The 22,712-nt window shown below is 39.9% G+C and overlaps 1 protein-coding gene across 2 annotated transcripts in view; it reads left to right on the top strand.

Moving 5' to 3' along the window:
- The window catches only part of LOC122661037, a 207,419-nt gene that overhangs the window by 114,138 nt on the left and 70,569 nt on the right, over nucleotides 1–22,712 (top strand). For both annotated transcript variants that reach the window (XM_043856340.1, XM_043856341.1), the window contains exons 21-27: nucleotides 6,276–6,464; nucleotides 6,555–6,671; nucleotides 9,137–9,417; nucleotides 12,944–14,535; nucleotides 14,711–15,954; nucleotides 16,294–16,422; nucleotides 16,505–16,660. In XM_043856340.1, coding sequence (XP_043712275.1) covers nucleotides 6,276–6,464; nucleotides 6,555–6,671; nucleotides 9,137–9,417; nucleotides 12,944–14,535; nucleotides 14,711–15,954; nucleotides 16,294–16,422; nucleotides 16,505–16,660 — 3,708 coding nt within the window. The remainder of the gene's footprint in view (nucleotides 1–6,275; nucleotides 6,465–6,554; nucleotides 6,672–9,136; nucleotides 9,418–12,943; nucleotides 14,536–14,710; nucleotides 15,955–16,293; nucleotides 16,423–16,504; nucleotides 16,661–22,712) is intronic.

Consider the following 22,712-nt stretch of genomic DNA (forward strand, 5'->3'; position numbering starts at 1 on the left):
ACCCCTCATTAGCTTCATTGTCGCCTTGGTCATCCGTCTTTACAGAGTTTGCAAAAACTGTTTCCTAGTTTGCAATCCCTATCAGTTTTAGATTGTGAGTCGTGTCAGTTTGGGAAACTCCACCGTGTGAGTTATCCTCCTTGTGTCAACAAACTGGCCTTATATCCCTTCCCTTTGGTTCACTCAAATGTATGGGGTCCGTGTCGTGTGTCTTCTAAGTTGGGTTTTACATATTTTGTTACTTTTGTTAATGACTACTCTCGTGTGACTTGGTTGTGCTTAATGAAAAGTCGTTCTGACTTGTTTTCTATCTTTTCTTCATTTATTGCTGAAATTAAGAATCAATTTAGATCTTATATTAAGGTATTGCGTAGTGATAATGCACGAGAGTATTTTTCTACCCCTTTTTCTGACTTTATGACCACTCATGGGATCATTCATCAGTCTTCTTATTTTGACACACCCCAACAAAATGGTGTGGCTGAATGGAAGAATCGTCACTTGATGGAAGTGACTTGGTCCCTTCTCTTTGAAATGAAGGTGGACAAGACATTCTGGGCTGATGCAGTGTTAACTGCTTGTTATGTTATCAATCGCATGCCCTCTTCTATTTTAGGTGGGGGCATTCCTCATGCTTTGCTTTTTCCATCTGAATCTTTATTCCCCTTACCCCCACGTGTCTTTGGGTGTGTCTGCTTTATCCGTGACCATACTCCCGGGTTGTCAAAGTTAGACCCCAAAGCTCTTAAATGCATTTTTGTGGAATATTCCCGTGTTCAAAAGGGTTATTGCTGTTATTCTCTTGTTCTTCGCAAGTATTTTATTACTACTGATGTTTCTTACTTTGAGTCTCCATCTTATGTGCATGAGCCTATTGAGGATCCTTCCTTTGATGAGGATGTTCCTCTTTGTGTTATTCAGCCTCCTGTGCAGCCTCTTGTTGCTTTGTCTCCTGTGCAGCCTCTTGTTTGGCCTCTAATTATTCATGTTTATCACTATGAACTTCGTCCTAGGGAAGAAGTTGCTACCCCTATTGATGCTCCGCTTGCTGCCACGTCTTTGCCGTCTGTGGATCCTACCCCTGATCCTCTCTTTTCTAATTTGGATCAGCCCATTGCTCATTGGAAAGGTACCCGCCAGTGTGTTAAGCACCCAATTTCTTATTTCCTATTCTGGTTTATCTTCTAGCTTTCAAACCTTTCTTTCCACTGTTGCATCTCATCCTATTCCTAAGGACATTGCAGAGGCGTTATCTGTTCCTGGCTGGAGGACAGCTATGGAGGAAGAATTGTAGGCTTTGGCACATAACCACACTTGGGACCTTGTTCCACTGCCCCCTGGGAAATCTGCCATTGGTTGTCGGTGGGTCTATGTGGTCAAAGTTAATGCTAATGGATCTCTTGCTCGCCTGAAAGCTCAATTGGTGGCCAAAGGCTATGCATAGGTGTATGGTGTCGATTACTTGGATACCTTTTCCCCAGTTGCCAACCTCTCCTCTGTTCGAGTCTTGATTTCTTTTGCCGCCTCTCATCGGTGGCCTTTGCATCAGCTCGATGTTAAGAATGCCTTCCTCCATGGAGATCTCCAAGAGGAGGTGTATATGGAGCAACCTCTGGGGTTTGTTGCTCAGAGGGACTGTGGGTTAGTTTGCAGATTGAAGAAATCTTTGTATGGACTGAAACAATCTCCACGAGCCTAGTTTGGCCAATTTTCAGAAGTGGTTCTTGAGTTTGGTTTGTCACGATGCAATAGTAACTACTCTCTTTTCTACCAATGGACAAGTGGTGGAAGAAATTTTCTGATTGATGACATTGTGATTGTTGGTGATGACTACACAGGAATTGATGGTTTGAAAACTCATCTACAACAAAGATTTCAAACTAAAGATTTGGGTAAGTTGAATTATTTCCTAGGGGTTGAAATGGCTCAATCCCGGAAGGGAATATCTCTCTCGCAACGAAAGTATACTCTTGACTTGCTTATGGAGACTGGGATGCTAGGGTAAAAACCTCTTGATAACCCAATGGATCCCAATATCAAGCTTGTTGCAGATGAGGGAGATCCCCTTGATGATCCAGAAAGGTACAGAAGGTTGGTTGGAAAGTTGAATTACTTGACATTCACTCGACCTGATATTTCATTTCCGGTCAATGTTATAAGTCAATTCATGTCATCTCCTAGGACACCTCATTGGGATGCTGTCATTCGGATTTTAAGGTATCTCAAGAAGGCTCCTTGACGAGGATTAGTGTACACTGATGATGGCCATACACGAGTTGAGGGATTTTCTGATGCCGATTGGGTTGGATCACCGATGGATCGGAGGTCATCTACAGGCTACTGTGTATTTGTTGGAGGGAACCTTGTCTCATGGAAGAGTAAGAAATAGAGTGTAGTGGCGAGATCAAGTGCAGAATCAGAGTACCGAGCTATGGCCCATGCTACCTGTGAGCTAGTTTGGTTGAAGATGTTGACTGAGCTAGGGTTTGAGAGCTCTACACCAATGCAGTTGTGGTGTGACAACCAGGCAGCGATACATATAGCCTCAAACCCTGTATTTCATGAGAGAACTAAACATATTGAGGTGGATTTTCACTTTGTAAGAGAAAAACTCCTACAGGGCATAATCTCTACAAAGTATGTCGAGATTGGAGAACAACGTGCTGATATTTTCACTAAGTCTCTAGTAAGTGCGAGGGTTGACTATATTTGTAACAAGCTGGGCATGATATATATGCTCTAGCTTGAGGGGGAGTGTTAGAAGTGTATGTTGGAGGGTAAAAAGGGAAAGACCCCTCTCGGGATTAGCATCAGACATTCTAGCGCAAATACCGAGAGGGCTTCCCCCTCCTCTCTTTTTTATTCCTTTTCTGCCCCTGTAATGCTGATATATATATATATAAAGCTTTTTAGTCTGGTCTCTCTTAATATAGAGAAACCAGCTTCCCCCTCACTCTCTTCTCTTCTTCTCTTCTTCTCTTCTTCTCTTCTTCTTCTTCTTCTTCTTTCTCTTTTCTTATTTACAACATGCATAACCCCAAACAAACGCCAAAGCTAAGAACCTTACCTTCACTCTCACACTAGAAAGCTAAACTGTAAATGAAAATGATGAGAGATGAAGTGTGCAATTCGGCAAGTGGACCAACTCACTAAGTCGTGCCTCCTCTCTGGAACAGAATTCTCTACACTGTCACATAAACTTTTTAAATAATAGACCCCTTTTTCCCCCAAATTTCAAGGTCAACAAACCTTTCCAGCCCAAAGTGGTTACAGATCTCTGCCCTGGAAGACGAATCAAACTAATGGTCCTCAGTAGCTGATGTAATTAGGCCCAGTTTTTTTCCCAACTTCAGAGTAGAGTGAACAGAGTTCTCAACTATAGAACTCTGTCCATGAAATTACTTCTCCAGGATATTTCTTTTGGGTAATCAAGCTAAAAGGATATTGAATGATTTCAATTAACCAGTTTTACATTTCTCATCATCAAGACAAGGTCATTCAGTGTTTCGATATTAATGTTATTTTCATTGCTTTTGGTTAAGAACTATTAGTTCAACACATGATCTTATTTTTTTTTTTTTTTTTTTAAGATAAATAAGCATTTTACTATCAGATGCAGTGGCACCTATAGATCAGTCAGCTGAAGTTTGGTTCAGTTCTGAGTTGTTGAGCTTGTTTTCTTTAAATTTCTCTTATATGATAAACTCTTTGTAGAAAAATTGCATTGTTTCTTCATTTTCCATTCTCTTTTCATTGTTTGTATTTCACTCTTACTCCTGGTACAACTAGGGTGGGGACATCCCTTTCTTCACCTGTTTCCCAACTGCTTGCTCAATTAGTCAACTTACTGCCAACTACAATAGTGCATTCAGGATCCCCAGTTCAGAACTGACACTGTAGTGGCTGCTTCCAGAAAGAGATTGTTCTTCGAACTACTGTGCCCATGAGATCATAGTCCACTGTAGGCCTAGATGAACTTTGCCTAAGCCTAACAAAGTCAAACTTTTGAATTATGCTGATTCTGAATTCAATCTGGCCATGCTGCATTCCCCCCCCCCCCCCCGGGTCCTGTCTTCAGGTTAAGATTCAGTTGTGTTGGAGTGTTTGCTTCTTTCTGAGGTCCCCTTCTCTATTTCTTTCTTTTAATTATAGATTTGGCTTGGAGACTGCCTCCTTCAGTCAATCCTATTTCTTATAGACTATTGGAGCTTTGATTAAGCCTCACTCACCTTGCTTTTGTGGATGATCTTATGATCTTCTCCAAAGCCTCCCCCTCCTCCATCTCGGCCATTTTGTCCTCCCTCCATCTTTTCGAGAGTCTCTCGGGCTTTCGTATTAATCTCCTTAAATCCAAAGTCTTTCTCGCTGGCGTCTCAGCTTCTGACAGAGATACCCTCCTGCGAGTCACTGGCTTTTCCCTGGGATCCGTCCCAGTGAAATACCTTGGCCTCCCCCTCATTCCTGCTAGGCTCTCCAGCCACCATTGCACCTCCATGTTGGACAATATCCGCAAACGTCTCTAGCTTTGGAAAGGCCGTCTCCTTTCCTATGCGGGTAGGTTGGAATGCATCCGATTGGTTCTCCAATCCTCCTACATCTATTGGTGTGGCATTTTTGGCTTTCCAAAAGCCACCATCAAAGCTATGGAATCCCTTTTCTGTGCCTTCCTATGGAAAGGTCAGGAAACCTCTCACTTCCTTCACCCCATCGGTTGGAAATCCATCTATCTCCCCAAATCTGAAGGAGGCCTAGGAATTTGTCGTATCCGCGACTCCAACACTGCGGGTATTCTGAAGTTGATTTGGAAAATCTCTTCTAAGTACGATTCCATTTGGGCTCATTGGGTCTACTCCTACCTCCTTAAAAAGGATTCCATCTGGACTACTCCCATCCCTTCGGATCCCTCCTGGGTCTGGCGCAAGATCCTCCTCCTTCCCCCTCTGGCCCTTAGAGCCACCTCCCTCTGGCTTGACCCCTAGCACTGCAGCGGTGTCCTTTATAACTTCCTTGGTGCAAGAGCAGTTTATACCTCCAGCATTCCCAAGTCCGCTCCTCTTTCAGTTATCATTGCCCATGACACTTGGACCCCCCATCCCCTTTCCCCCCCACCCTCTCCCGGATCTGGAACTCCCTCCCTCCCCCCCCCATCCCATGCAGACAAGATCATTTTGCTACCCTCTCGTAATGGCCTCTTCACTTTCAGTTCTGCCTGGAACCTAGCTAGATCCCAAGCCCCGTCTGTCATTTGGCGCAAGATAGTCTGGTTCAAAAGCCACATCCATCACCATAGCTTCCTAGCCTGGAGAACCCTCAACCTTTGCCTCCCAACCCAAGATTTCCTTCTTCACAGAAGAATCCCAGTTTCCCCCTCTTGTATCTTTTGTTGGACCGGCCATGAAGACACTGAACACCTCTTCTTTGACTGCCCCTTCTCTTCTACCATCTGGAAAAAAGCCCTTTTTTTTATATGGCCTCGCAGAAGGAGACCCCTCCCCTTTGCTAGAGAGTGGCTTTGGCTGGAAATGACTTTTCCTGGGCAAACTATATGCGACACTATTGGCAAGCTTGTGTTTGGTGCGGCCCTGTATCACATTTGGATGGAAAGGAACCTTAGGAGATGGACCTCCAATTCTCGTTCTTTTGACTTGATTTGGAAAGCCATCTTTTTTGACGTCTCCTCCAAACTTGATGTATTGCCTATGAAGGCCCTTCCGGATCCCCCAAGGAACAGGCATATTGTTGTGTCCTGGGGTTTAGATAGTTCTATTTTGAGAACCCGTTAGCTAGTTCGCTTCCCTATCCCCCTATCCTCCCTTTGTATATTCCCCCCCCCCCCTTTTTTTTTTTTCTCTTCTCCTCGCCCCCCCTTGGGCTTTGGTAATACATTATTTATGCACCAAAAAAAATAATCTTCATTATTGACTGGGGTAAGAAGATTTTTTCTAAATGCATCATGCTGTGGTTTTTATTTATCTTCTTCCTTAGTTTTATTTTCTAACAGCTCCATTTTGTATGACTAATATAATGGTATGTTGGAAAAAATCAATTGTTATATTTTCCTCTCAAGCCAATTGACTCAACTGTAATTGTTATCCTTGTCACTGCTTATTAATTGGAAATTTTAATGTGCACATGCAGCCAATGTTATTTTGCTCCTATATTCCTCTGTCTTTGTTCTCTTCAATTTTATTTTATGCTTGCAAATACTAGCATTCCCTGTGTTTCCCACCTTAAACTATTTTTTTTTATTATATGTGAATTACTATGTATGGCAGATTTTGGAGGTTGGGGTGGTTCGCTTTAGATCTAGGATGGAGATGCATTCCCCTGCATCAAGCGTCGAAGGTCTGCATAGTTATTTTTCCTCAGACGTCCTAAGATCTACTTCAATCAATAATAAATCACCAAATATCCGTCTTCAAGATCTCTATGAATGCTTTGAGATTTTTTTGACTGATTTTGAGGTCAGTTATCCTTATCAAATTGTTTGATCTTCCCTTTTCATTTGTGAGGGCCTCAGTTTTAATTTTTTAATTTGGATACATATGATACAGGTGAAGATAACATTTCCCCATAGTCATCAAGCACTGTCAGTTTTCGAAAAATTTACCGCTACTGTTATCTTGGAGTCTTGCATTATTCATGATGAATTGTTGTTGAAACAGTTGCAGGTAACTGAATTGTCATAGATATATTATCAAACTTGTGTGGTTGTTCTCATCATTTTTTTTCTTAACCTGCCCCGCCCCCCCTCCACCAGCCAAATTTTCTGCTTCTCTACTCAATGAAAATCCGACATAGTAACATAAAATCGTAAATGGTAGTGAAACTGGAGAGACAACGCTCCAAGGTATTGAAAGGAAAGAGAAGGCATGGTACAGGAGAGAACACATGAAGTAAAAGCATAGCCCCAAAACTTACCAACCAACAGAACTGCAAAAAAGAACACATTCTGAAAGCCGATTTGAAGTTAAATCTGCATATCCTTATTCTTGTAAAAAACTAAATACTCTATCCTAGATGATGATATACCTTCTTCTGAGTTGTGGTCCTGTGGATCTCCAATTCCTTATCAGGGTCATATGATACCTATGTTCTCATGGCAGTCCTCACAAAGAAAGTTTTCTTCCTTTCTTGTGCAGCTTGTTAAAATCTCAGGAACCAATGATAAAGTTTGTAACAATGTAAAATCAGACTTTGTTATTGTTGGCAGAGTGGTCTCAGTCCATAAGGGAAGCAACATTCTGCTTTACAGTGGAAGCTTCTCACAGTCACCCAGCATTTTCATGGTCTTATTTACGCAACTCTATTGTCCTCTGCTTCAATACGTACTTGAAAACATAAATTGATTGTTCTGAAACTATTTGAGAAGGAATTGAAGCCCAAGACTTACTTTTGCAGTCATGTCTGTAGTATAGGGAGTATGACATTGACCAAAAAGCTGTCAGAAACAGATAGTGCCGCTTCCGATGGATGGTGGATAATTTAACAAGTCACTGTCATCTATTACCCTGCCCACCTTGGCCCAGAACAACTGACACAGTGAAGGTGATGAGCTGGTGGTTGAAAGAGTACTCCAAACATGTAGAGCCTGGGTTTCATGGAGGGAAGACCTTGTGCAAAAGCACTAATCCGAACAGAAAAGAAAGAACACTTAAAAGGATTTTTTTCATTCAACTTGATCAAATTCCAAATAGCATTACACGATCTCCTTATAAGGACCTACGAAAAAACCTTCCCCGCTTTAATTTTAATGTAAGACAAGCCACACATTTGATCTTCACCGCTAAGTAATTTAAATTACAATGTAAGTAGACATTTAGTATTTCAAAGCACTATTAATGACTTTGTTCTCCTAGGCAGCAAGCCAGCAACTATTTCTTAGCTCCTGAGATATCCTACCTCTTATCCTCATTCAATAAAACTACCTGACAAACTTTAGGACTCAGTTCCAAGGTTAATTATTCTTTGTTTTCCACCATTGACACAGTACCCTAGTAAGTCTGTCTTTTCTTTCTCAGTTCCTGCATAACACTTTACTGAATCCAAAGATGACTTCAATGATAGTTTACAGACTCTGTTCCAAGTTTGATTTTGATCTCTCTGGTAATGAAAAATCCAGCAGTCAAATCCTCAATTATAACCAACTTCACAACTATCCAATTATCACAAAACTTTCTTTAGTTGTTGAATATCTTGATTCTTTATAAAGTTGTAATCCAACTACGATCAGATGGCTGGAAATGAAATAGTACTGACTGTCAGCTGCTATTGTGATTGGGATTCTAGATGAACATTAGGTTGGTGGTTCTTCATTTATTTTGAACACAATTGTCTACAAAGGTATATCAGATACTTTGACCATTTTGATTTATTGACAACAAAGCTGTATCAGATATTTTGGAAATGGTTCATATAAAGTAATTTTTTTAAATCTTACTTTCTTTCCTCTTCTTTATTTCCTGCATTCTTATTTTTCTTCTCCTTGTAAATTATTTTCTGTGTGTTTGCATGACATGGTTGACTGGTTGTTACTTGTATGCCAGCTTGTCAGTAGTCATCTGTCCAGCTCAAGTGGTCTTCCTATTCCCATTTCTCACTTCTTGTAAAATAAGTTTGGATTCTGAGTATTTATAATGTTGATTCAAATTATTCTTTGAGAATTTTCTTATTGGTAAAAGTTCGTACTTTTTTCTATAACTGTATCATTTGGTAATGTGTTTAATCTTCAATGATATTTTAATGAAAAGGACAAACTCCTTTAGTTTCCAAATTTCTCATCAAAATCATTTAATTATGTCCAAAAAAATTTTAAAAATTGAATTTAGCGGTCTTCATTCGTAGCTGAACTTTCCAACAAGATAACTAAGCCCAATTATATAATTATGAAAAACATTTCCCTTAAAAAAAACATGATTCTGAAGCTTGGGTCTTGTGAATTTGTTTTAGGAAATAACAATATACGTTGGTTGTAAGAGATGTTTGAAGTATGACATGTGTAATGATATCTTAGTTATTATGGCTTTTGTGATGAGTTTTCATAAAAATTTCTTTTTATAAGGTCTACATATTCATTTCTAGAGGTCCAAGTTTTCTTCGACTGTTTAATTATCCTTTTTACCCCCTTCTGTTTCAGGTTCATTTGGTTTTGCCATCACTTTCTGTACATTTCTCACCATCAATATATGGTGCAGTTGTGGAATGCTTTGCATATCTAGATATTCCAGAGTCAAAATCAGAATTAAAAATCCATGGAAGGCTCGATTTGTCTGAGTTCAATATGGAGGAGCCAAGGAGTTCTATTTTTCAGTATTCTGTTGCTGCTAATTTAAACTGTGTTTGTTTCCATGTTGACCTTGCAGATGATGTTGAAAATAGTTTGGTTCTCATCTTTGCTCTGGGGGAGTTGGACATGCAGTATGTTCTTTGTCTAGAATTTCTTTTATGTTCATTATGTTTCTTGACAGCTGATGCAGTCGCTTCTATTTGGCTTTATTTTGTCCTTTGTTCTAACATACGTTTTACCGTACGGGCTATAGTTTCTACAAAGTTTATTCCCCAAAAATATCAGTTTGTTGGATTAGAAGATGTGTAGGAAGCAGAAAGAAAGTTGTTAAGGTTGCTTATGCTGGCTTATCTATATGTATCTAAAACTATGCAGGGGGTGTAAATAGAGCTCTCTTAAACTTAAAGATCTTCAAACGTAGAAACTATAAAGTAAAGAGTAGGACATCTAGAAGAATCACATGTCTAACATCAATTAGCCTTTCTCTACTCCAATGCTTCAGGCATGGCACACTGTTGCATCAGTAACTCCCATGTGGGAGTGGGACTTTCAGGCCTTTGATCTTGTTGTATCATATGCTGCTGTAGTTGTCAATTTTCCCCTCAGTAATGCTTGATTTATCCAAAACAAAACAAAAAAAAAAAAGAAGAGGAAATCTACACACTTCAATCCAGATCACAGTTGAGAAAAATGCAATAGTAGTCGACCGAAAGCTTCAACACTGCCAACAACCAGAAAGCATGACAGAGAAACTAGAAACTGGCACAATAAAGAATCTCCAGATTATCTTTGATGAGGCCAGCAAGTTACTTCACAAAAATTAGCCATGAATTTTCTGCACTTAACAGATTCACCTGAGATTAATATTTTGCCAGAGTTGTTGAAACAGTTCACTATCTAGAAGCTCCAATCAAGGTTTGTCAAGTATCGGTATTGGGGAGTGTATCAGATCAGAGAGGCGCTAGATACACATAAGATACATTTTGATTTGTATGGATATGCTTATGATACATGCAAAACAAGCATTTTAAGCGTTGCACATCATAAATAAGCAGTAAATAATGATATCCAAGCACTGTCATATTATCTCTTTCCTAACAGCATCTATGTAATTCAAATCTTGATTGAATGTGCAATATCAAACATATTAGTAAGTATTAAGTAATAAGAAGTAATTAAGCAACAAGATTTGAAAGAAAGACCTATTTGCATATTAGGATACTGGCTTAAAGTAACCCTTGAAGGTCCAAACAAAGCAAGCAACATGTAAGTAGAAACATACTACTTAGTATTAAGTAACATACGTTAAGTATGCACGCATTTACTATACTGGTGACTTATTAAACAAACCTAAAGTACTATGTCACTATTAATAATAAGTACTTAGCAACAATTGTAATTATATATTATAGATCACAAATTATTCAAGTTTATCCAAATCTTGGTCAGTTTTCCTGTTTAGGTGTGATAACTTGGCAAAAACAAGCAAGATAAATAATCAAAATTCAAGAAAAAAAAAATTCAAAATTTTCTGACATACTTCAACCCGCAGCTTTGATGTCTGATCTCCACTTTGATGAGTGTGACAATATCAAACCTAGATAGCCAGTACTAGCAGCAAGGAGAGAGGAGAAGAAGAATACTGAGGCTGCCAAAGAAAGAAGAGCAGAATCGACTTACCTTGGCATTCCCCTTTCACGTTAATAAATAGTAAAATTGATGCAAACTAGAAGCTTCCCTAGTGCTTCCCTAGTTAATCCTATCTATAGTATAAGTCTAACTAGGAAACAAAATATAAAAGCAGAACTAACTAACTAGCTGTCCAACACAACACGATGGGTACATTCCCCTCACCGTGATTTGGACACACATACACACCACATTATGTACCCCACGGTGCATTGTTTACACGGTTACATAAGTTAACAATGAGCTTTAATGCAAATTTTTTCTTATTTAATCTCCTCCTGTGTCATTTTTTAGTGTAGCTGTGATCCAGTTAGGTTTTGGGAAAAAAAAATCAGAAAAGGAAGAAGTTTCTTTAAAAAGTTGAAATTTTGGGTTTTGGCGGCCTATGTATCAAGTGTATCAATCCATATAGGTACCAAATCGATACCATACTATCCATATCAGTTTTGTAGATAATTTTTTTCACTAAGCAAGACTCAATTTGGGTCAATTGGGTCTACTCCTATCTCCTAAAAAATGACTCCATCTGGACTGCTCCCCAGCCTGGATGGGTCTGCCGCAAAATTTTTCTCCTCCGTCCCTTAGCCCTTAGTGCCACCTCCTCTGTGATCTCTGATGGGACCTCGACCTCCCTCTGGGTTGATCCTTTGCATCCCTCTGGAGTCCTTTGCAACCTCTTAGGTACCCGTGGGGTCTACTCCACTGGTATCCTAAATCTGCCCCTCCTCTATCATCTCCCATGGCTCCTGGTCCCCCCCTCCCCTCTCCTCCCCGTCTCATTCAGGTTTGGGTCTCGCTCCCCCCCATCCCTCTCATTCAGACAAAGTCACCTGGCTCCCCTCTCTAACGGAATTTTTAGCTCTAGCTCAACTCGGAACTTTGTTAGATCGCATGGCCCTCAGTCCCTTAGCACAAATTAGTTTGGTTCAAAGGCCCTTCAATGTTTGGTGAACCCTTAACCTTTGCCTCCCCACACAATCATTTCTCCTTCTCTGCCATATCCCTATCTCTCCTTCCTGTATCCTTTGCTGGAATGGTGTTGAGGACGTCGATCACCTCTTTTTTTCTTGCCCCCTTGCCTCCACTATTTGGAAGAAAGCCTTAGATTCCATTTGGCCCCATAGTAAATGTCCCCTATCTTTCGCTCGGGAGTGGCGATGGCTAGATATGTCCTTTTCAGGTAGCTCTATCTGTGATATTGCCGGCAAGCTTGTGTTTGAAGCTGTTATCTCTCATATTTGGATGGAGTGGAATCTTCGAAGATGGACCTCCAACACCAAGTCTATTGACTTGATTTGGAAAGCCATTTTCTTCAATGTCAGCTCTAGGCTTCATATGCTTCCCAATGGCTCTCTTACAAATTCCCCATGGAACAGGATATTGTTGTTACCTGGGGCATAGATTCTTCTCTTTTGCAGTCCCCTAGCCCGGCCTTCTAGGCCTTGTGGCTTGTATAGCTTTCCTACACCCCTTCTTTTCCCTGTGTATTCCCCTTCCCTTTTTTCCTCTCCCCTTTTGGGCTTTGGTAATGAATTTTTTATTCACCAAAAAATAAATAAATAAAATATGTTTCCGAATGGTTAAAATATCCTTAGATGTACTATAGCTGCAAGACTCAATCTTGGGTCCATTTGTCAACTTCTGCTCTGCTAGAACATGTCAAAACGGATAGGACCAATGGGTATTGGGTAAAATGTGAGAGAAAAACATTATGGTGGTGCTTATAAACCAAAATAGAAATTCTTTTTCTTCCATATTCCTGAATGTTTAAAACAGGTTTGATTTGTGGAAAGTTTTTAGTCTGGATTAAAGCTTCTCAGTCACAGTTTTGAACCAAAAATCCTACTTCGGTTGACCACTAAAATGACAGAACAGTTTTTATCACTTTCATTTTTTTTGTTGGATAACAAAACCAATATATTGTTCCAGTCAATGTCCAAATGAATCTGCTTCTGAACCTTAATACAGGTATTATTCACAAGAACAAATGGACAAGTGTAGTGTCTCTGTGAGGACTCTGAAGATTAACACATCTGTGGTGAAAGATGGGACTACCGAACATATATTGTGCTTGTCGAAGAATATTTCTGCTGCAAATTCTGTGCATGAGCATAAAATGGGTTTTGAGCTTGGCAAGTCAAATGACAGTTGCGGTGACCGAAGTGCGTTAGCTGAAGGATGCTTTCTTTTACACTATGAATCATCAAGAAGTGTGGGCATAATTTGCCGAAGGTTCACAGTGTTCCTGAATGATGTTGATATTCATTGCTACCCTAATATTTTTCGAATGCTGCTTGAATTTTATGATAGAATGTCTACACATGTTGCTCACTCATCAGCTTCTTCTGAAGTGGACTCCTCTGGCTTTTGTGAGGAATTTAAGTGCCCACAGCTGGAATCAGTTTTTGAGTCCCAAACTTTTGGTTTTTCAAACTTCTGCAGAACTGAAGCCACTAGTATGGCTGGCATTCCTTTGGATAATTTTCCTTTCATAACAATTCACCAATCTGGTTGTTTCAGTAACCTTGAAAGTTCACTTGTCTATAGCATTCCTCAATGGAGAAGGAATTTCCAAGTTGGAGATAGAAATTCTGTTAGAAGCCCAAAGTTCGGCATATGGAAGAGGTCAGAGATGTTTAAAGTCCCAACAATTAAACCATCCATTGCTGGTGCATTTGGTACGTCTGCGAGTTGTAAGGATGCTGATTCAGTAGTTGTCTTGTTGGATTTCAATGGAATCAGAGTACATTTTCATGATTCTTCCTGCACTCTAGCAACTCTAACACTAACAGCCTCTAAATCCTTACTTTTTTTCCATGGGATCCACTATTGGGATGTATTATGTTCTGTTGACAAATTATTACTCTCTTCATCATGGTCTAGCCAAAATTTCCAGGAGTATCTATGGGGTTCCTCATTACCGAATCTTTCTTCTGTACTTAATATTCGCTTGAGGAAAGTAAATGGTGGAGCATTGGGTTCCCAAATTGAAATAAGCATAGGCATTCAGCATGTATGCTGTGTTTTAATGTCTGAATTTTTGGCCATTATAATTGGTTACTTTTCTTCCCCTGACTGGAATCCAAATGGAAATAAGCAATGTATTGCTGAAAATCATGAGTATGATGCACAAATTAGTGTTTCTTACAAGATTGAGATCCTTGACTCTCTATTGATTTTACCCCTGGAGGACAATGAACATCAATCTGTACAACTAGAACCTCAACAACTATATTTAAGTTTCGTCCAAGGGTGCAGCTCAGTATATGCTGTAAATGGCATTCCTTGTGAATGTATGGTTCCAGCAAATAATCTTTCTGATAAAGTTGACCTTCTGAATGTATTTGGGCGCGATGTATCTCTATCACTTCTGCTAATCAAGGATGAAGAACAATCTTCTTCAGAGCTTCATCAAGATACTCAACTTGTCTCCTTGATTGCAGCACTAGATGCAGATTTATGGGTCAGAATTCCATGTGAAAGTGAAACCTTTTGTGGAGACTCTTCTGCTCCCACATGTGTCATGATGAAGGTTGGCAATTGTCAGGTTATTTCCCAAGGTAGAATCCTGCTTCCCTTCAGTTGTTATTACAGATGTCTGCAACTGCTCTTTGTGCAATAGAGTTTCATGATGGTTAAAATTTTAACGAAATACATGTATACTAATCCATGCATATTTATACCTGCTTATTTAAAATTTAATACATCCTTGCTCCCTTTTTTTTTTTGTTGCAGATGACTATCTTTTTTATGGTGTTGAGACTATTGTGACTTTGATTAGTCAGCTGTCATCAGTTAACAGAGAATCTAAAGGCTTTACTTCGGATGTCTTCCAGTTTCGGCAGTTCAAGAGGAGTTTAAGAGAGGATCATGCTATTCATCCTGATGCCTCTAGTGTAAACTTCACCATTTTTAGATGTTGTGTCAATGCACTGTATATAAAATTATATCATTCTAGGGGAGGACAATCTGTTCCATCAAAACTGATAGCTGAGGCAGCCATGCAGTTTAAATTATCGGCATCATTTAAAAATGAGACACCATTATGTTTGGATGTTGATTTCTCTTCTCTGACTCTGTATTCATTTCATACTTCTGCTATCTTAGTCCACTGTACTTCCGAGGGTTCAGTTTCTTCGGGTATCAATGTTCATTTCTCCAAATCAGATGAAGCTGGCACTGAGCTAGTAGTTAGTATATCTTCTCTTGACATTTGGTTACACTTGTCAGACTGGAGGGAAGTCATTGACCTTGTGGTTTCCCATACTCAGCCCTTAGCCAAGACTTCCATCGTGATTGGGTCAACTATTAATTCAGATATCCATTCAGTGAAACTGACAGAAAATACAGGCTCAATTTTGCTGCAAAATGCTCCAGAATCTCCCAAGTCATCAACTTCTTTTGTATCCGGAAATATCATGCAAGATCCTGTTCATCTTATTGTGAAAGCAGAGAATATTGGCATTTCATTTCATTTCCCTGTTTGGGTCAAGGAAGAAGTGTTGGATAAATATGGATCAGCAGAAGCTCAAAAGGAGATCCTTAGGAAATTATCTACTGAAATAACTGAAGGAACTGCAGCCTTTCAACCAAAGCATGCTAAATATATTGCAGTTACTCTGCATGGTAGAGGTAGTCAATTAACAATTTGTGGCACAAGTACAAAATTTAATTTTAATGTGGAAAAGACAAGTGGGAGGCTGGAAGATGTCAAGGATGGAAGAGTTTTCTCTTGGCCTTTCTTCAAGTTATATCATGTTAATGTAGCTGGAGAAATACACGATAAGAAGGGACTTGTACATGCCTCATCTGATCTACAAATTGAAAATTTAGATGTATGGCTGTCATATCATACATTTAACTTCTGGCATGGTATTGGTTTCGAGACTTTTGAAGCAGGATCATCAGACTTTTCCTTTGGAACCATTAATTTTAAGGTGCATTTGAAAAAGGCTTCTATTCTTCTATCTGATGGAAGGGTATGTTGTTTCCTGCAGCCATTTATTTTAACCTTTTGTCAATGTAACTTCAAATCTTTCTTCTTGACGTTTATTGGGATTTCCATGAGTTCTTAGTAATTTTTGGCATGCTATATTTGTAATTTATTCTTTTCTGCTTTGTACATTATTCTTCTGAAATGAGCTTTATTTACATCGTTAAACTGTTGGTGGTTAATATTAATTGCATAGGTCTTCATGCAGATGCTTGTTTACAGACTACAGTGGCAGCTAAATCTACAGCCAATTATTGTCCTTGGGCCCTTTGTAATATTTGCCAGATATTTTGGTGCTAACTAATCTTTTCCCCTTCTTATACAGTGGATTTGCAATGGACCCCTTCTTGTGATCTTGGTGAGGAATCTGCTTTTGCATGCTTACATAACAAATGATAACATGGAGACCTCAGTTTCCGGTGACCTTCGCGTGAACTACAATAACATTGACAAGGTACATAGAGCAAATATCTATGTCATTTCTCTGAACATAATTGTTGTTTCTAATCACTAATATCCGCTCACTATGATTTTAGGTCATGTGGGAGCCTTTTGTAGAGCCATGGAAGTTTCAGCTAAACATCATCAGAAAAAATGAGCAGAGCGCTCTTCTGAACACTTCTTTCATTACGAATTTTCATTTGATGTCAACAACACAACTTAATTTGAACCTTACAGAACCCCTGATTGAGGTAATGCAATGAGCTACTTGTTATTTGTTTCTAGGACCATCATTCTATTGGATCATTGATATATGAATTGGCATTGAATTGGAATATTAATTATGCTTCATAGCATGGAAGAAGAACTCGATCGAAACCTATCGAAATCACCGAGTTAACTCGGTTTCACAGGTTTCCGAGACGAGTTGAAGGGTGATTTTAAAAAATCTTGGGTTTCGACCAAAACTCAATGGTTTCGACCAGTTGGTCGAAACTTGGTTGAACCATGTGGAACCAAGTATATAAAATCCCAAATTTTGACCCAGAAAGTCTCGCCAAGAACTCCATAGAAACCCTCTGGTTTTGGTGGTTTCGACCCTTCACAACCACTTTTTACCCAAATTTTTTGCATTTTTGCACCAAGCTTGCCACAAAGTTGCTACAAAATGCTTGGATTTGCTTCTTGGACTCCAATTTGATCATCTCTTGAAGAAAGTAATAGTGTTTCAAACCCAAAAAATCATTTTTTTGGTACTTTTTTAGTAAATATATGGTAGAATGCTTTCAATTTTATATATGTGAGTTACAATGGCCTGATCTACAACTCTACCGGAGTTAATTTTTTTTTTTAATAGTTGAATTATTTTTAAATTTTCTGTTCATAAATGCCATTTTCATTCAACATTTATTTGAAAAAAATATAGCTTATATATGTTGGATGATGATCAATTTAAAGCATGTCTTATATATCAGACCTAAAAAACCCTTTTCTGAGGTCGAAACCATGGTTTCCCCATCAGTATGAAAAATTCCCAGGTTTCGACCAAAACTCGGTTTCAGCCAGATCGAAACCCGAGTTTTCGATCCTTGCTTCATGGTGTTCTTTTTCACTGTTTTTTTTTTATTTAGATATTGTATTTATTTCTATTTATGCTATTGACTAGATGGAAGGGTAACAAAGCTAAGGCGTTGGACGACTTTAAACTTTGGTATTCGAGAGATCAATGTAATAGAAGCGGAGTGGGCATATTAGTGGACAAAGACCTAAACAATGATGTGGTGGAGGTAAAAAAGAATGGGAGATAGGATTATATCCATCAAAATGGTGTTGGAGAAAAATGTTGTCAATATTTTTACCTGCATGCACCCCAAATAGGACTGTTTGAAAATAGTAAGTGCCAATTTTGGGATCACATGGATGATTTTGGTGCAGGATTTTATGAATCAATTATTATTGGAGGTGACTGAACGGACATGTTGGAAGGGATCGTAGAGACTATGAATGTGTCCATGGAGGCTTCGGGGTTGCGGAGAAGAATGAAGAGGGGACATCAATTTTGGACTTTAGTCTAACCACCCAACATAGACTGGAGGTCCTGGATTTGTATCTCAGTGCTTAGAAGCGTAGGAGGAGGGAACCTATGTACCCTAAGATTAGGTGGTGGAGATTAAAGGGGGAGTCCCTAGGTACATTTACTGATAATGTGCTCAAACAAGCGACGTGTGACTTTGAGGGAGACGCCAATGTCAGGTGGAACGAGATTTTGACTTGTATTAAAAGGGCTGCCAAAAAAGTCCTAGGAGAAGCGAAGGGTAGACGTCAGACCCCTAGGGAAACTTAGTGGTGGGATGTTGAGGTCTAAGTAGCCATCAAGACCAAGAAAGAGTGTTTTAAGACATGGCAACAAACTAAAGAAACAGAAGATAAGGCAACAAACTAAAGAAACAGAAGATAAAAAGAGGTATAATGAAGTTCCCCAGACAATAGGAGCCTTCCCTTCCAGCCTAAGGCAGTCTTTCAGAGATTATATGGGATCTTTGCTGATTTTCTTTGGGGATGTTTAGAATGGGGGAAGCGCAGACACTAGGTGTGTTGGAGGAAGATCTGTAGGCCCCACGATGAAGGGGTTTGGGGTTAGGCTTCTGGAGGATGTCGGCCTTTTACTCAGACTTAAGGGCCTTTGGAGGGTTTTTTTTTATCGATATCTGTGGAGCGATTTTTTCAGGACTAAGTTCTTTAGAAACTTTCATGTTGCTCTAGTTGAGGTAAATGGAGTTGGTTCAAAGTCTTGGCGTAATACTTTGCCCTGTAAGGAGCTCTTGATGGATAGGTCAAGGTGGTTGCTTGGCTCTGGAAATATTTCCTTCTGGCTGGATAATTGGACTGGCGCACACCCTCTGATTGACCATATTGATAATGGTCTCCTAGTAGACATGGACTTGCAGGTCAAGGATGCTTTGGGTGAGGACGGAGCTTGGAGGTAGGACCTTCTTGCTCACATTGATTCAGCGGCAGTCAGGGATAGCATTACTCTTATCAATTTTGCTCTCTCTGATAGATGTGATGCTTTAGCTTGGACCCCCTCGAGTGATGGTTGTTTCACAACTAGGTCGGCTTGGAATGAAGTGAGGAGCACTTCACCTGTGGTCCCTTATGCTAAGTGGTTATGAAACAAATCTGTACCCTTGAAGGTGGCGTTTTTTTCTTGGCAACTCCTTAATGGAAAGATTCTCACAGATGATTCTTTAATAGCGGTTGACATTCCCCTGGCTTCGAACTGCAACTGTGGTGGGAGTCCATGGAGGGAGACTACCGATCACTGCCTGGTGTTTGGTAGTACGGCTTCTAAGGTGTTGGGGTACTTCTCTCATATTTTTGACATCTCTTATATTCCCTCACAGGATGTCCGAGGTCGAATCTCTCATTGGCAGCAATCAGCAAGCTATAACAGTCTTAGCGCTTATATCACCGGAATCCTGCCTTCGTTGGTCGTCTGGGAGGCTTTGGAAGGAGAGGAACTATAGAAAGCATGGGGAAACGAGGCGTACTGCTGGTTCAATAGTGGAGTGCATTAAATTCTAGGTGAAAGGGGTTCAGCTTCCCTCCAAGGTTTGTCGTCTGGAGTTTGTAAGGGATGGCTTGATTCTACAGTGTTTTGGCCTCTTGGCTCCAACACCCAAGTTGACTCGCCCTATACTAGTTTATTGGTGTCCACCCTTTGCCTCAGTAAAGCTTAATATGGATGGTACTTGTAGGGGCATTCCGGGCATTGGAGGGGGTGGAGGGGTCATCAGGGACTCGAAGGGTGTAGTCCTGGCAGCCTTCTCTAACTATTATGGTGCTTACACTAATTCGATTGCTGAACTAAGAGCCTTGAGTGATGGCTTGTCCCTATGTCAGGCTTTGGGTCTCTTTGACCTAGTGGTTAACTTAGATTCTGCATCCACTGTCAGAATGGTTAACCAAAAGAGGTGTAGCTTGTGGAAGGGTTGGTACTGGTTCTAGGAGGTGTTGGCCTTAGTTTCTTCTGCCCGGGCTTTTGGGTCCTTTGCTTTTCGTGAAAGTAACAAGGCGGCTGATTGGTTGGCTAATCTTCCTTGTGATTCGGGGTCGTCTAGCACTTTCCAGCAGGGCTGTCTCCCTACAGGGGTTTTTCAGGTCATTCTTCGGGAGGAAAAGGCAGGGCTGCCAGTTCTCAAGAAATAGCACTAGTGGTTTTCATCCTGTATGTATGGGCTTGGAGTTATGACGAGGTCAAGAGTGTTTTTGCTCCTTGGGTTGGGGTAAGGTGGTATGTCCCCCTCGTGTATACTCATTTTTGGATTTTAATAAAGTTCTAGGGGCTGGCCCGGGTCCCAGGTAATATTTAGGATAAACCAAAAGAAAAAAAAAAAAAAAAACAAGTCCAAGAAGATTGCAAGGAAGGCTATGGCGAAGGAATATGAGGATCTCTATCTTAATCTAAACACAAAGGATGGGGAGAAAGCTATCTATAAGATAGCTGAAAGTAGAGAAAGGAAGAGTAGAGATTTTGACCTTGTGAGATGTATCGAAGGTGAGGATGGAAGAGTACTGGTAAGAGATGAGGACATTGTGAGGAGATGGGATGAGTACATTTATGATCTATTAAATGGAGATAGCTCGAATATGAATCACCCAAATGATTTCATTATTGATCAAGATACCACACGTCATAGATATGTTTGAAAGGTTGGTATGGCAGAGGTTAAAGAAGCCTTAAGAAAGACAAAAGTAGGCAGGACATTGGGCCCAGAGATCCCAATTGATGTGTGGAAGGCCCTAGGAGTTTCTGGGGTATATTGGTTAACCAAGCTATTTAACAAGATTATGAACTTAAGGAAAATGCCAGATGATTGGAGGAGAAGCAGTGTAGTGCTGATCTACAAAAATAATGGCAATATTCAGAGCTGTGATAAGTATAGAAGCCTAAAACTAATGAATCATATTATGAAACTATGAGAGAAGGTTATTGAAGCCCGTTTGAGAAGAGAGAAACATTTCTCGAAGAACCAATTGGTTTTATGCTAGGTAGATCCACGATAGAACCTATTTACCTACTGAGGAGGCTCATGGAAAGATGTAGAGCTAGCAAGAAGGATCTCCATTTAGTCTTACTGATCTGGAAAAAGCCTATGACAGAGTCCCTAGAGACTTAATTCGGCATGTTCTTGTGAAGAGAGTGGTGTCGAGTAAATATATTGATGTAATTAAAGATATGTATGAGGGCGTGATAACTAATGTGAGATTTGTGGGAGGCCAAGGCAAAGAATTCCCAATTATCGATTGGGTTACACCAGGGATCGGCTCTAAGCCCTTATTTGTTTTCACTTGTCATGGATGAATTGACAAAGAGCATTCAAGACGAGGTCCCATGGTGTATGTTCTTCGCCGATGATATTGTTTTGGTAGATGAGACTAAAGCATGGCTTAATGCTAAGTTAGAGATGTGGAGATCAACCCTTGGAACAAGAGGCTTTAAGATTAGTAGATCAAAGACGGAATAAATGATATGTAAGTTTAGTCACTCTATGATGGATAATGTTATGGTGAAAATTGCAGAGACAGAGATACCACAAATTGACTATTTTAGATATCTGGGGTCAACCATAAATAAAGAAGGTGATATAGATGATGATGTTTTACAGAGAATTAAAGTGGAATGGATGAAGTGGAGAGGTGTGACCAGAGTATAGTGTGACTGACGTATTCCTTTAAAGCTTAAAGGAAAGTTTATAGGACTATTGTTCGACCATAGTTAGCAAAATCAGGAATAACAAAAAAAAAATACGGAATCTTACGGTATGGGTTTTAAATGGTTAAAAATTACAAACAGACGATCAAATAAAACTGTCAAAAAAACAGTGAACGGTAAAAAATGGCAAATGGACAGTACGGGTTTTAAATGTTTATATTTCGAAAAAAAAAAAAAAAGGGAACCAAAAAAACGGCACTATTCTCATATAAACTAAGCAATTTTTATTTGAAATACATGCTTCTAATTTAGGTGTCTATGCATTGACCTTGAGTTGATGGTGATATCATGAAAAATGTAGCCTTTCGAGTCATTTGTACATCGGTGAAAGAATCAGGCCGATCAGAGTTCGGGAGAGAGAGATATGGTCAGTTAAGTAAGCTATTGTTCAACAAGTCCAAGGTCTTAAAAAACGCCAAAAAAAACGGGAACGTGTTTTAAACGGGAATGCTTGCCGTTTGTCCTTTTTTCCCGTATGTTTGGGAAACATACAGCAAAACGTGTTTAAAATGGTAAAAAATGGGAACGCATTTAAAACGGAGTTTTAAATGCATTTTTGCTGACCGAGTGTCTGACCGGCTATAATGTATGGGGTGGAATGTTGGGCAGTTAAGAAATGTCAAATAGAGAAGCTATGTGTAGCAGAGATGAGGATGTTAAGATGGATGTGCGGAAAGACTATGAATGATAAAGTAAGGAAAGATCGTATTAGAGCTGATTTGGGAGTTTTCCCAATCAATGACAAGCTGCAAGAATGTCGTTTGAGGTGGTATGGCCATGTTCAACGGAAGCCTGAGGATGCCCCAGTATGGAGGAGTGATGTGATTCTGATTGAAGGAGCTAAGAGAGCTAGGGGCAGGCCAAAAATTACCATAGGAGAGATTCTGAGGAATGACATGCGTAGTCTGGGTCTTGTACCAAGTATGACCTCGGATAGAGCCTTTTGGAGGGCAAAGATCCATGTTGCCGACCCATATAACTGAGATGCCATGTCTTCCTGGGCTGGGCCTATTTCCTCTTACTTTCAT

The sequence above is a fragment of the Telopea speciosissima genome, chromosome 5 (genome assembly GCF_018873765.1).
Source record: "Telopea speciosissima isolate NSW1024214 ecotype Mountain lineage chromosome 5, Tspe_v1, whole genome shotgun sequence".
Lineage (NCBI taxonomy): Eukaryota > Viridiplantae > Streptophyta > Magnoliopsida > Proteales > Proteaceae > Telopea > Telopea speciosissima.